This window comes from Dromaius novaehollandiae, chromosome 5 (assembly GCF_036370855.1).
Source record: "Dromaius novaehollandiae isolate bDroNov1 chromosome 5, bDroNov1.hap1, whole genome shotgun sequence".
Taxonomy (NCBI): Eukaryota; Metazoa; Chordata; class Aves; order Casuariiformes; family Dromaiidae; genus Dromaius; species Dromaius novaehollandiae.
Window position 1 is genome coordinate 42,637,328 of NC_088102.1, and position 14,637 is coordinate 42,651,964.

Consider the following 14,637-nt stretch of genomic DNA (forward strand, 5'->3'; position numbering starts at 1 on the left):
TGGAAAAGTCTCTTGCTGTGCCTTCTCCACCTCTTTTTCAGCCAACTTGTCAAGCATCTGTAGGTCAGGGATTAGAAATGCAGATAGACTTTTACTATATCATACAGTGATACAAAGGTACCATTGTATGATATAGTAAAACCTCTTTTAACATGCAGGGAAGGGAATAGAAAAGGATAGGTAGCTGAACAATCTCAAACAGTGATCACAGAATATGGGATATATCATAGAAATAACAGTGCTTGCAAACTAGACTTGACTGCCAGTTTTTAGGTGATGCAGCTATTTCATAGTGAAGATTCTCTTTAACCTTTAAATGTCCTCTAATATTGGTTTTTGTAATATTTCAAATAGCTTTAGAGGCCAGAAATACAGGAAAATCAGTCTCTGCCATAATTTCAATAAGCATTTTGCCTTTTTCCATTTTCCTCTGTCTGTGCAGCCTTCTCATGTTATGTCGGGAAGCGATGGCTGCAGCTGACCCTTTGCCTAGCAATGTCAATAGAATTTGTTCTTGAGGCAAATGTGATATATTCTCATATATTCAGCAAAGGAAGAAAGCTCTGACAATTCTCCTTGCTGTAGGAAGGGGAGAAGATGCTCCGTGAGAGGCACTATGCCCCTGAGGCCATTCAGTCCAGACTGCAAGAAATGGAAGAGCTATGGGATGAACTGCTAGCAAGCTGCCAGGATAAACGGGCCAAGCTGCAAGATGCGTACAAGGTAATAGAGAGATGCCAGTGGTTGGGACTTGGTGTCATTTCCAGAGATATTATGGCTGCCTTGATGCACAGTCCCATCTACTAGTGTGTCACTTAATACAGTCAGACTTCATTTCTCAAGACCATTAGAGCAAAGAAATTACTAAGCATGAACTGGTTGAATGGAACTAGTGGGAGAACTGGGAAGGAAAATGATTTGTAGTGTGTTTCCTTGTGCTTTCTGCAGCTGCTTTAGAGTCAGGGTTCCAGAGAGGGATACTGAGGGGAACTCACTGCATCTATCAACTCTCTGGATCTGTCCCAGTGGCATCTTTTCTCTAACACAAGTGAGAAAGAAGCCCACAGCTGCTTTCCATTCTTCTAGCTCTTCCCAGTCACATGACTTTCCTCCTTGTGAGTTCTACATCAGCAATCAGACACCTTGTAGGTATAAAATAAAGCTCCCCTTTCAAAATGGCTTCCTTTTAAAGTATTGTGTCCATCAGTAATATTTGTGCAACCTAAGTAAGATTAGCTTAGATGTTCTCTGCATCTGTTCCTGGGTTTGCTCTGACCGTATTCTCTTCTTCATTTGTATCACCATCACACCTGGGGAGAGGTCATTGAGCACTGGAAAGTTTCCCTGCACTGTGTGTGTGTAATCATTCTTGAAGGTGGCTGAGATTTTATATTATATAATATATCCTAAAGATTTAATTGACCTTTTCTTTCTGCTTGTCCCCAGGCCCTTCATTTCCAGCGGAGTGTGGAGGATATGGAGAAATGGTTGGAAGATGTGGAAAATGAGCTAAAGGCACCATATAGTAGCAATGATCTGGTGGTTTTGAACAGTCATCTGAAGAAACAAAAGGAACTGGAGGAAGATATCGCTGGCCATAGGGAGCGGCTGCAAGAGCTTGTGACCACAGCTCAGGAATTTCAGCAGGAAAAGCATTTCCTTGCTGATGAGCTTGAAGACAGAGTAGATCAGCTGATGCAGAGGTGTGTGAGTGCCTGGCCTGTCTCCTGCCATTTTTATCCTATTTTTCTCAGCCTTTTTATTCCCTACATGCTCTTTTATTTCTTTTTCTTTTCCACATCATTTTGAAAAAAAACATTTTGTATTAGTTCACTATCAAGCTGTTGTCCTCATTGGATTCCCTTTAAAATCTGCAGATACAAAAGTCTACGTGATCCACTGCAGGAGAGACGTGGGAGTTTGGAGGCAAGCAGACTTCAGTACCAGTTCTTCCGAGATGTTGATGAGGAGTTGGCCTGGGTTCGTGAGAAACTCCCATTGGCTTCCTCCAGGGATTATGGCCAATCCCTAGCAACTGTTGAGAGTCTACAAGAAAAGCACCAGGTAATGTAATGTGAAAACCATTCTTGGTCTTTAGAACCAAAGAGAGAACATGGAATTCACTTGTCTGGCAAACCTCATCTGCTGTGCTTTGGCTAACAGAAGTCATGATGCCAGGAATAACTCTTATTCTGGTCTGATATTTATGAAATTTTTCTATAGGATGTGTCCATGACTTGGCAACACCAGGGACTCCATGCTGCTTATCACTGCAATGCTCTAAGTAGCACACCATATGTTGTGGATACGTTAGCGCTTTCTGCAAACAACTGAGTTTCAAATCCTAGAGTCTGCAATACGAAGTGGTTTTTACAAGCTGTTGTGCATGCTGGTGTAGTTTCTTTGGCAACAGATGTCCTAATAAAATGTGCTTTCAAGCTCGTTAAGTGCATCCAAGCATGTTCATTGCTCAGAAGTCTCAGGATGAGCTCCCAGAGAAACATCTCTTCCTACTCTGGAGGGAGGTAGTTAACAGGATATTATGATTTTGAACCGACCTTCATTCTAGCATTAGCTTTCAAGATAGCTGCTGAGTTATTTTGCAAGGTTTAGATGGGCCATTAGAGACAGTAGTGCCTGGAACAGTGTCACCTCAAATACCAACAAAACAGCAGCTGCCTTTCTAATTGTTTTTGAGTAAAAAGCACTGTCCCTTTGCAAACACATGAGGTGAAAGAAAAAAAGAATTCCTGCTAAAAGTTTCCAGACACTCTTGGTATTTAGTTTTAGCAAACAGCAGCTCATTTAAGTGGGACATCAAATGCCTCTGGAGAAAATCTGTGCAATCTGCAATAGGGCTGGGAAAGACAGAAGATTTTACAAGGTGAGAATATATATGTACATACACATACATTTGGCACAGATATTTGGTGCAATCTGATGCATGTCTCGAAATAAAAATCTGAACTCACAAAAAAATTCTGAAAGTCCTCAGGGTAAAAAGTCAAGACCGATATAGGTCGTATACTAGGACAGGGATGAAGTCTCTTAAAAAGTAGGAGTTTTATCCTGTGTGCTTACAGCTTAATGAAGAATGATAAAATGGTTTTAAATGCATCTTCCAGGACAGTCCTGAGTAAGACCCATGGGAATATTGTGAATACTTAGCACCTTCTTAGTATTTGATGTAATTTCTCATATTTGTAAATATGCTGAATATTGAGATGCAGTTGGTGACTTTGAGAATAGGCAGTAAAAACAAAAGACTTCTTTCATTATCATTGAAAGTATGAACATTATTATGCCTGTAATTACTCCTAAAAATATGAGCTGATTGACAAGGTAGGGAAGTAGATTAGACTGATGAAAAGACGGAATGCTTGAGCTGGATTTATCTGAGAAAGTATTTGGGATAACTGAGGGAACTGTGGATATACTGCTTTAGGCTGCAATGATCTTTGTATTAAATGGCCAGATTTCAAAATATTTCAATAATTTGTGAAAATTGGGGACATAGGCTGTAATACCAGTGCAGAATCAAAAGCCAGTTCTTCCTGCCATTTTTCTTCTTATTCTCCTAGAAGCAGGATTAAAATATAAATTTTGAATTCAGAATCTTTCAGTAGCTAGAGTCTCTACACTTTTTTTTTTTTTAACTTTGGCTCACAAGGGAACATGTCAGAGGTAAGATATCTGTCTATAATTCAATATACTGTTAGCTCCACCATCTATTGTTTGTCTTAATTAGCCAGATTTGCAAAATTCAGCCCATGTTTTGTTACCACAAAAGTAATTGTGCATGAAATGTATCAACCTAAAAAAATTACTGTGTCTTGCAAAAATGTGTTTACATGCAAATGTAACAAGTATAAGCACAGCTGCTTGGTTTGGAAGCACAGTGTTTCCCCTTGCCTGCCTTCCATGCTTTTTTTTTTTTTTTTTTTTTTTTTTTTTTTTTTTTTTTTAAAGTTCCTAAATGCTCAATTGCAAAGTTTTCTTCACATTGCCAGCTTATAATTAATACACAGTACAAGATGTTTTATAATCTTTGACACTGGATTCTGTTTTGCTGGGGTCAGACATAGTGTCAGTTTTCAACAACATAGTGGCTGTCCTGAAATTAATAGGGGGAAGTTAAAGGCAAGATTAGAATCAGAGCTCCCCTCTTTTGCAGCCAAGTGATCTGATAGTTCAGTTCAAAGAACAGCTCCTGTCTCCAGAGGGCGTCTCTTCTACATAAGATAGCACTGCAGTCTAACTCTGAAACTGCCTGTTTCGTAGCTCTGAAAATAAATAGACAGAACAGTTGTAAAATGCTGGGGCTTGCTTTGTGCACGAGGTGCTCAGGCTTAGTTAGCTGTGAACCAAGACGAAGACCTGGTCCTTGCTCACCCAGGCAAAGATCACCCAAGGATACGGCGGTAGGCCTGTGGTTTAGCAAATCTGCAAGGCTTCAAAAACTAGTTTTGAAGAAAGTCTTTGAGAGCGGGTTCAAGTAGTTTGCTTCTCCTGCTATTGTGTTCTTGCCTGCCTGTTAGTATGTGTTCCCACAGTGTTTGCAATGGTTATACGGTTGTTATGCAAAGCTGCATCTCCTAGAATGGTGCTGGGAAGGGATAAATACTGGTTAGCAGGTGAGTTGATTATCCTTCCTTAGAGACATTTTAATTCAAAAAGCATGGCGAAATGTGGAAGAAAGTGGGTATGTTTCAGTGGTATCTACTGATAAGAGTTTTGTGGTTAGAATCTCTTCCCTCCACACTCTGAGGAGGGTACACAGCAGGGTGTGAACTTTGTGGCTAGATTTGATTTCTGTAAATGCTCCTTGACCCAAAAAACTTCCACTGTATTTTGAGTATTCACTCAGACTTTGCACTTCTGACTCATCTTTGCAAATAGAAAACAGATCTGTAATGGAAATACAGGACTACGTTACCTGGTAGAAAAATCTCCATGGCTTTTATTTTTGGTTTGTCATTTTACTCTTTCCAGATTTTGGAAAATGAGATAAATAGTCGGGATGCTTTGACCAAAGTGGTGCTCAGTACAGGACAGAAACTGATAAGGGGAGGCCACTCAGCCTCCCACAAGATTATGGAACATCTGAAGGAGCTGGAGACATCTGTAGAAAACTTGAAGGCAGAGGCTCTGGGGAGGAGACAGAGGCTCATGCAATCATATGAGGCCCATCAGTACCTTACTGAGGTAAGGATGTTCAAGAAAAATTTTCATTTGGTCTTTATTTGCTTAAAGGGCCAGATACCTATATTGCTGAGTGTCTGGAAGTCTTGAGATAGGAGCAAAATTCATACTGTTCTGATTTTTATATCGGGTAAACATGGATACAGTGGAAAAATAAGAGTTATTTTCCCTAGGAACTGCAGTGAGGGATAAACATGTAACCATAACATCTGGGATTAGTTATTGAGATTAGTAGTTTTTGGAATAACATCTTCTAGATTTTATTACAGACAGGCCCCCTAGATGCTTTCTATTCTCACTGCTATTTCTCTTTGGGCATCAATGCTTTGCAGTTTTCTTTGTTGTGACCTAAAGAACAACTGTGTTCATGCTCATCACCGTATTTCATACAGCTACTGGAGGTGGAGGCCTGGCTGGCAGAGAGGAGCTTCATCTTGGAGACCTCTGATTATGGGAAGAATGAAGAATCCACCCAGGCTTTACTTCGTAAACTTGAAGCCACCAAGCTGGACATGGAGGGTTTCAGGCCCCGGATTGAGAAAGTAAAGGAGACAGGCACCAGCTTAATAAACAAAGGCAACCCAGAGAGGTAGGAAAGTGAAAAAAGGCTTCTGTTACAGATCTAACAGAAATGCCCAAGGAAGGCAAATATTGAGAACTTCAGCCTTGAGAAGCTGTTTGGTGGCTCATTCAGAAATATGACTTCAGGGGACATCAATCCCTCCTTCACCACCATCATACACTCCAATCCCCCCTTCCCCTCCCCGCAAAAAAAAAACATGATTAAAAAAATTGATGATCATTCTATTCTTTTCATGACTGTTGTTTTTTCAACAACAGGCCAGATACTGCAGATCAGCTTCTTTGTCTCCTGTCTATTCCGAGGAACTGTCATCTAGTTGTCATTTAATATAAAGGTTCAGAAAGCACCGTGCTTGGGAATGGAAATTGATATTCTTGACATTTCATTGCTTTTCATTGCCAATTTGCTTTTATATCTGGTGAAAAAGAGATGAAAAGAGCAGCCATTCATGCAAGACACTTTAATTTCCTGAACTGGCTGGTTTTCATGCCCTGGCATAACTCACCCCATGATGGAATCTGGTCTCTTCTGTATTTTGAAGGTGTTGCAAATTCAACCTGTCAGAAAAGATGGTGTTCAAAAATAACAGTAAGACAAAGACATACTTCTGATTTTTGTTCTTTGCAGTCCAGCCATACTTTCAAAGCTCCAGGGGATCCTAGCAGAGTATCAGTCTCTCCTACAGAAGGCCGAGACACAGAGAAAATGTCTGCACGACCAATTCCAGCTGTATCAGTTTGAAAGAGAATTCCAGCTGGTGGAAGCCTGGCTTTCCAGTAAACAGTCTGTGGCAGAGTCTGATGACTATGGGCAGGACTTGGATGATGTTGAGGTAAAAAAAAAAAAAAAAAAAAAGGTCATGTGTGGCAAAGCAGAAATATATTTGCTCTATTTTTTTGTGTAGCTAGTGACAATGAAGCATGTTACAGTGGCACAAACTTAGCAAAACAGTGCTCTCTGCAGCAGGCACTGAGACTGGTTTCTGCCTGCTTGTGCAGGGGTCTCTGAAGTAGCATCCTCCAATGGAAAAGGTAGGTGCACCAGAAAATTGTCTTTTTCTGGGGATAAGGTGAGGTCACCACACTTCACTTATGTCCCTAATTATTAACTTGTCAAGACCTAATCATTCGGCCATGGTCTTACAACACTGTCAGCGGAAAACACTAAGATAGACCATTCACACGAGCAGCTGAAGAGCTGCAGATTTCAAGCATGAATTTCTCCTCAGAGTACATTGTGCGGAGGGGTATACTTCATAATATCCACTCCTCAGTTCAGCGAATTAATGCTTTCAAAAGCTACTACACATGTGGACAAGCTAAACTGGTTATGTTTGGCAACATCTCCATCTGTCAGGATGTAGGTGATTTGTTTCTCTGTGGCATTAAGTTGTTAACTGATCATAACAATAGATATTTTCTTCTGACTCTAGACCATTTCAGTTTTTCAAGTGGTTTGTGCTTACAGTCTGCAATACGTAGCTTTTTTTGTTCTACAGCAGGGAGAAAGTGATTCTTTTTGCCTCTGTAAAAGGGGTAGGCAGAAATTCTTTTATCTAAGTCTGCATCCCCTCCTTTATTCTGTAGGTGTTGGAGAAAAACTTTAAAGATTTCATAAATGAGGTGAAACCTTTGGGACATTCCAAAGTTCTTTCCCTAAATGAATTAGCATCTAAACTGGATAAAGAGGGCCACAGCAAGACGGAAGTTATCCAGAAGAGAACAAAGCAAATCAATGAAATGTGGGAGAAACTATGCCATGCCATCCAAACAAGGACAGAGGTAGGAAATACATGGAAAGCTGGTGGGGCACTGAATTCCCTGCATTCTCCTGTGTCCTTCTTTCTCAAGCCAGTGCATTGTTGATATTAAAATACATGGTTTGTAAGAGTGATGAGTACCTTCTTTTCTCTTCTTTCTTGGCCTCGTTCTCTTTATAGCCACTTCTTAACCTGGCAAGGTTTATATTTGAAAGATACATATCAGCCTAGAGACATTCTGTTTTCCTAAACTCACTGCAACCTGCAGTTTCCTGAAAAGCTAAGCCAATCTAATGGTTTATGACAGCTAACAGGAGGAAGGTTCACTCTCTGTATCCTCCTTACCCTCCTCCTCTACTCTGTCCTCCCTCCTGCTTTACTCCTGGTTGTGCAGTCCCACCCTTGTCCCAGCTCTGGCACTGACTGGACTCTTTCTTCAACTACTTTAGCTCATTAAACCAGCAAAAAACTACCCAGATTTGTTTGCTGGGTTAGCGAACTGAAGTCAAAGAAAAGAGAATGGGAGATAAGGTGGTAGAGGGCAAAGAGCCTTTTGGCAGCAGCTGGCTGTTAAATCAGCTCACCTCATCCTGTGAAACTGCAGCCACAGATCTATTTGGAAATGCAAAGAAGAGAGGACATACTGAACTCAATGTGTTTGTTTGCTTTAAGGAGACTGTAAAATGTTGGATGTCCTCAATTCTTTCAGTTACTGTTACATACTGACATTTTGCCCATGAAGTAGCTGAAGCCCACTATTGTGTGTTAGCAGCAGTTATGCTTGACCATTGTTTTTAATGTGAAATCTGAATGTAAAAATGCTATTAGAACACTCTTAATCCTCTCATCTCAGAAACCCTAATTTTCACCTAACTTAGCTTATTTTCACAGTTTGAAATGTAGGCCTCTGTCCCAAGCAAGCTTTCTAGCACTCTTTCTACATTCAAGAGAGGTATCTATAAAGAGCAGTTCATGCTTTCCATCTTGATCATTCATCTTAGGTAGGGATAAATTGCTCTAGAGAGACATCTGTTTCTTTTCATTGACATAGAGAACTTGGGGAAACTAGGTTAGGTTGGAAAGCTCTTTTAGATCACTTAATTGGGAAGGTGTTTCATTCCTCCACTTGTTCAGTCTGTACTGCATGAAGATATGACATTAGGGTTGCCTATTTTTACACTGCAGACATGATATATAATATTACCAGTAAATTGTTTCTTTATTCCAGAACCTAAGAGCAGCCCAGCAAGTTCATCAGTATGATCATGATGTGGATGAAGTAAAAGGCTGGATGCAGGAGAAAGAGGCGGTGGTGGACATCGAAGATTATGGATATGACCTTCCTGGTGTACAGACACTTCTCAGCCAGCTTGAGGGAGTTGAGGTAAAGAGAACTGTCATGAAGCAGTGGCAGAAAAATGAAAATAAAAAAAAAAGAGACTACTGCAAATTTTGAAATCTTCTGGGCTGCCTCGTTTGCAGGCCAACAAAAGATAAATATATTCCATCCTGAAACATCTGTTGTGCTTCACAGCAAGGGGGCCTTTTTCTCCTGCTTTTCCTGTTGTGAGATTGTATTATTACTACTTTTATTTCTCAAGATGAGCTTCTCTTCTAAGGTTTATTCAAAAATTGTTGTTATAATTGTAAAGGTGTCATCTGAAAGGCAAGAAGAGACTTCAGCTCCATACTTGTCAAAATAATCAGTGTGTTGCATCTAAAGAAGCTTCTTTTGTTTTTGATGATGAATGTTTACAGGCACTAGGAGGAAACAGAGGAAAAGACCTGATAGTGTCATAGTTCCAGCCTCTGCGCAATCAGTGGATAGAAAAAATAGGCACCATCTTTAAAACATGCTTTTGATAATTTCTCTGTGTAAAGAGAGACTCGATCTTACAGTCAGTTCTGTCTCTGTTCCAGAGAGATATAGGAGCCATCATGAAAGAGCTGGAGCGGATTCGGAGAGAGGCTTGGCACCTCAGCCGCACCTACCCTCAAGTCAAGGAAAACATTATGGAGCGACTCAGAGACGTGGATGAGTGCTGGGAAAACCTGGGCCAGAAGTTCCTGGAGAGGAAGGCAAGACTGAGCCAGGCAGAACAAGTCCAGCTCTACTTCAATGACTGTAGGGAGCTGATGTATGTGTGGGCACCTTGCATTTGGCAGTGGGCCTGATTTCTTGTCTTTCCCTCCTGGGGTTTTCTATATTACACCTATGGGTGGTTTGACTCCTGTCCCAGGTGTTCTGAAGCTTGATTATGGATTTCTTTGAATAACAATAACACAGTGCATCTTCTTGACAATACTCAACCAAATTTATGACACAGCGGAAGGGACCATGCCACTCTGCTTCAGCACAATGTGCATAATAGACCCACATTTATAGACTATTTCCTATAAAGTTTTGCAGAATTCAGTCACTCTGGATAGTTTTGGTAGTCTCACAATTCCAATCAAAAACACTGCTGATTCTTTTGGAAGATGGGGAAATCTCTTCTAGATATTCAAGTAATTTATGTGCTTTTATTAGAGTCAAAGCAACTACATTAAAGACAATCTTCTAGAACAGATTAGTACTTGCTCAAGTGCTGCAAGTGTTTTGGGCAGATTTTTTTGAATACTATTACCCATATGTGCACACTCTTCTGTCCATTTTTATTAGGTGTCAATATTTTGTAGTAACTCTGTTACTGGGAAATTCCATGATTTATTTTCTTCTTTCTTTTTTAATCTGAATTATCTGAATAATCTGAACAAATATCTGAATAATCTGAACAAAAGGCTGAATGTTAAAAGCATCTACAAAATATCTTTCAAAAAAATAAGTTGAACTAAAACATCTCACTTTGATTAAATCAACCATGCCAACATATCTATAAGCAGAGGTCTAACGTGAAAGTTGAAATAACTGATGGAAATAGTCTTTACTGAAAGTGGCAGACCAACATTATTAACTAGATTTTATCATTTTAATGACATTTCCATCAAAATTGATACATTCACCATGAATTTTTGAACAGCATTTCTCATAAACTATGGGAATAGAAATATGGGAATTTCAGAATCAGTGAAGTGAGTGAAAGGGTTAATCCATGACAGGAGCAGAAATCAGAAGACAGTGAAATGGTTACCACTAACTATTGGGTGCTTGTAATGCTCGGGAATAGATCCAGAGCTGAGGTAAATCAAGATGCATTGGTTTATGCCAACTGAGGCTTGTGCCCTGGAATACAAACTTTTCCTTAAAAATATCTGTCAGTCGGCTGTTTTGCATGAGTGCTCTGTATGTGTATGAAGTGCTCTTATGTATGGCAATAAGGTTACATGGGCATCTGAAAGTCTGTATGTCCCTGTATAAAAGCACTATGAGTGTGTACAGCCTACGCTTCTGCAGTTACGGGAGTTCCTTCTGAGGATTTAAATGCTTGTCACTTCAGCATGTAGAGATGCGGCAGCTGCTTGTCTAACAGCCTATGTATTGCAACATCAGTGGCAATATTATAGAAGGTTATAAAAATCCATAAATGTGTGGGTTAGCCTACACAAATGTATTTGTATATTCATATCTTTCAAGGTCAAATAAAGGTCTGTATACATATGTCCACATCCATGGGATGCATGCATTCCTGGATAGCCAGAGGATTCAGAGTCCTTCCATTTTTTTCCCTATTGACTCTGCTCTGTAGGGCTTGGGCCAATGAGATGCATGCACTAGTGATATCTGAGGAACTGGCAAATGATGTCCTGGGAGCTGAGCTGCTTATCAAGCGTCACGAGGAATACAAGCGTGAGATAGAGAAGCAGTGGCTAAAATATGAAGAAATGCAGCGGGCAGGAGATGACCTGATGAAGAATGGCCATTTCATGTCTGTGGAGGTGTGTTGATGATGGGTTAAATATTTTACAAACGAGAGTGAACTAAGAAGACATATGAAATGGGCGGATGCCCGGTTGCAGTATAGCAAAAGAACTTTCAGTAAGTTTTCAGAAGAACTTCTTAAATTCAAAGGCATCACAGATTTACAGCTTTGTCTCTCACTTCTTGAGACTTATGAAAAATGATGCACCTTTTAAAGTTCTTCCTCACTCCTCTAAAAACTGATTTTTGAAGCTAACCATAAAAGGAAGAGTAGTTACTGCATTGATTATAGCTGTGTGGGAGAGTAGGAGATATTGCTGTTCCACAGAAAAGATATGCCACACAAATAAGTTTTTAGCATTTAACTACACAAGAAGTAGTAAAAAATACATCACAATGCAGATCAAATATAGGGTGAGGTAAGGTCTAGAAGAACAATAGAAAATATGCAATTCTTCAGAAATTTTAGAAGGAGGAATAACTTAACTTTAAAACCAGTGATCCTCTTATCTATGTAACTGTAGATTTTGACCTTTGCAATGACCCCAAACTTGTCTTGAGCCTGTTAGTGGATCCAGAGATCACAGTTAGAAACATTTTCAGAATGTATGCAAGATTACATTACTTTCATTGCAGAGAGAATTAGTGGGTTTTCAACAATTTAAGAATTTCCATTGTCGCCATGCCATAAATGCCATTAAATTTCTTGGGTCTTCTGGGTTCCCTTTAGTTCCATAATACAAATTGTCTGGGTATAAAATTTGACCATGGGAAAGCATATAGCAGAATATTGGTCACACATCATGCAGAATATGCATAAAATTATAAAGTATAGCTATATAGGGTGGAGAATAAATGAATCCAGCTAAGCAAAAGGAGGACTCAGACTTCCTTTCTAAATTATGTTAGCATCACAAAATTATCTATAGGTCATTTGTGTCTGAAGGTCAGAGTACATGTTAGTTGGATGTCAAAAGATAGTCTGACTGGATCTTTCACCTGCTGGCATTACAAATGTTATTTTTCTAGATTGAAGAAAAATTGTTAGAGCTGTCAGAGCTGATGAAGAAGGTAAAGGAGAGCTGGGACATGAGGAAAGAGTTGTATGAAGAAAACTGGGAGATTCAGCTGCTCCGGAGAGAGCTAGAACAAGCAGAAGCATGGCTGGCTGCCAAGGAGAGCTTTCTTTCAGATCCTAGCTATGGGGTGAGTACCACCATTTAGCTGAATAGAATGGGTAAGTCTGAAAAATCTCAGGCTTAACTTCCATATCTGTTGTTGATTCTTCCACTCAGGATTCAGTGTCTGAAGTAGAGGAACTATTGAAGAAACACCAGGATTTTGAGAAGATGCTTGCAGCTCAGGAGGAGAAATTTGCCCAGCTCAACAGGAAAACTAAGGTGAGAAGTAGAGTTGTATATGAGACAGGATGTTGTCACAGGATGACCTGGCTCCTTAGATGTTTGGGGCTCAGTCACCCCTTGACAGAAGGAACTCCTGTGGTGAGACGGAGGAGATGAATGTCCAAAGCTGAGCTACTGGAAACAGCAGCTGAGAAAATAAGAGCTGTAGGTCAGTAGAATCCAAGTAGCCTGCAAAAGCTCTAGGGAAGAAGTGGAAGCTTTGTTCTTCCAGGAGCAGCAAAGAGGCTGTGTAGTGTAGCATGTGCTGCTGTGTGAGGAACAGGGTGATCCCTCACTATTACAAAGAGGATAGAGAGACATTTGATACACTCAGAATTTCAGCAGGTAGCTACAGTCCCCTAGCAGTGCTGGAGGTTACCAAGGGGCTGAAAGCAAAGAGAGACTGAGGTAGAAATAGGCCTTTTTCTTGCTGGCATCACAGTTCTACAATGGATCATATTCAGCAACAAAAATACTCAGTCAGCCTCCCAGATCTTCTCTCAATTCTTCTTCAAAACATTTTACCTGAAATAACCAGCAAACATAGCATTTGTATTTGGCATTAGGTCGAAAAAGAGTTTGAGTCTGCCTTTTGCTTTGCGTTTTTGCAGATTGGCTAAATGAAGGGACAGAGGTTCTCCTCTCTAAAATTTTCCATGAGAATATTCCTGGATACTCGTTGTGCCTACAGTAGACTTAAAGGAAGCAGTGCCACAATACAGAGGCACAATTTCTCTGGAGGTTATTAAAGTCTCAACCTCTAAAGACCTTAGAAAGGGCTGGAATTCACTGTATTTGAGATTAATTCCTACCAACGTTCATAGTTGGTAAAATAACACTCAGCATAGCAATTAAGTTCAGTTCTAACTCTAAGAATGCTAGTGGAGGTACAGTCCCTTAAAGTAAGTGCCAGGAGAAGGTGTATTTGAAAATTATTCTTGCTTAAAATAAAGTATTTTTAGGTAAGTACCCGTAAGTACACTCAGACAGGTAATTTCACAAATGTAATATTTGTGTCCTACAGAGGGAGATGAATCTTCTGAAGCAAACTGACACAGAAGAGAATGATCCAAAGGATAAAGGCAAAATTTTACGGGTTCCCTCTCTGAAAAGAAAGACATCTGACAAAAGGAGTCCATTGTCAAGAGTGACAGAGATAAAGAGCACAAAGCCACCGCCAACTGTTCCCTTACCCAACCTGGCCTTGAGAGCTCCCCTTGAAACTATTTTCTCCCCCATGGAGAAGTCTCCAGCGGCATTTCAATCATTCAGTCCTGGGGGAGTCCCAGAGGTGTTGGGCAGCACCAAAACAGAGATGAAAGCTGAGAGGAGGCTCAGTGAGATTATCCCTCCACCTACGCCAAAGCCAATGGGTCCACAAGCTACATCTTTGGAAAGTCACAGTTCTCTAGCCTCTCCTTTATCTCCTACTCGCACAAACCAGCAACGCAGCAGCAGTTTGTTGGAATCATATTCCTCAGGCCTTCTATCACCCCAAGAAAAAAATGCTAGAGGGTCCTCCTTCTCTGACCTGCAGACAAAAGTAGTGGCAACTCCACCTGAGCCTGGCCAAAGGTCACAACTGCTGTCTGATTCCTCTCAGGAGAGATTAGAGAACGCATCTTCTGTAAGTCCTGAGGATTTCTGACTCTTCCTCACAAAACATGTGTCTCATGCCAGCATGTGCTAGTTAAAATAGCAGAATACAGGAAGTTCTGTAAGAAAGTCACAAAAAGCACTGCACAGTGGTCCTTTCAATGGATTCCCTCATGGATGCAAAGGGCAAGAACATTTAATGTGCCTTTGCAGAGCCAATACATTTCTAGAAAAG

At 40.4% G+C, this 14,637-nt stretch overlaps 1 protein-coding gene across 3 annotated transcripts in view; it reads left to right on the plus strand.

Moving 5' to 3' along the window:
- SPTBN5 (spectrin beta, non-erythrocytic 5) overlaps positions 1-14,637 on the plus strand; it is a 104,935-nt gene that overhangs the window by 82,569 nt on the left and 7,729 nt on the right. For 2 of the 3 annotated variants that reach the window (XM_026095820.2, XM_026095819.2), the window contains exons 50-62: positions 586-723; positions 1,447-1,703; positions 1,878-2,064; positions 4,993-5,205; positions 5,595-5,791; positions 6,413-6,617; positions 7,372-7,566; positions 8,773-8,928; positions 9,465-9,682; positions 11,231-11,420; positions 12,433-12,609; positions 12,699-12,803; positions 13,831-14,433. In XM_026095820.2, coding sequence (XP_025951605.2) covers positions 586-723; positions 1,447-1,703; positions 1,878-2,064; positions 4,993-5,205; positions 5,595-5,791; positions 6,413-6,617; positions 7,372-7,566; positions 8,773-8,928; positions 9,465-9,682; positions 11,231-11,420; positions 12,433-12,609; positions 12,699-12,803; positions 13,831-14,433 — 2,841 coding nt within the window. Of the gene's footprint in view, positions 1-585; positions 724-1,446; positions 1,704-1,877; positions 2,065-4,992; positions 5,206-5,594; positions 5,792-6,412; positions 6,618-6,689; positions 6,962-7,371; positions 7,567-8,772; positions 8,929-9,464; positions 9,683-11,230; positions 11,421-12,432; positions 12,610-12,698; positions 12,804-13,830; positions 14,434-14,637 lie in introns of those variants that run through there. The other variant, XM_026095821.2, reaches the window with a different exon arrangement.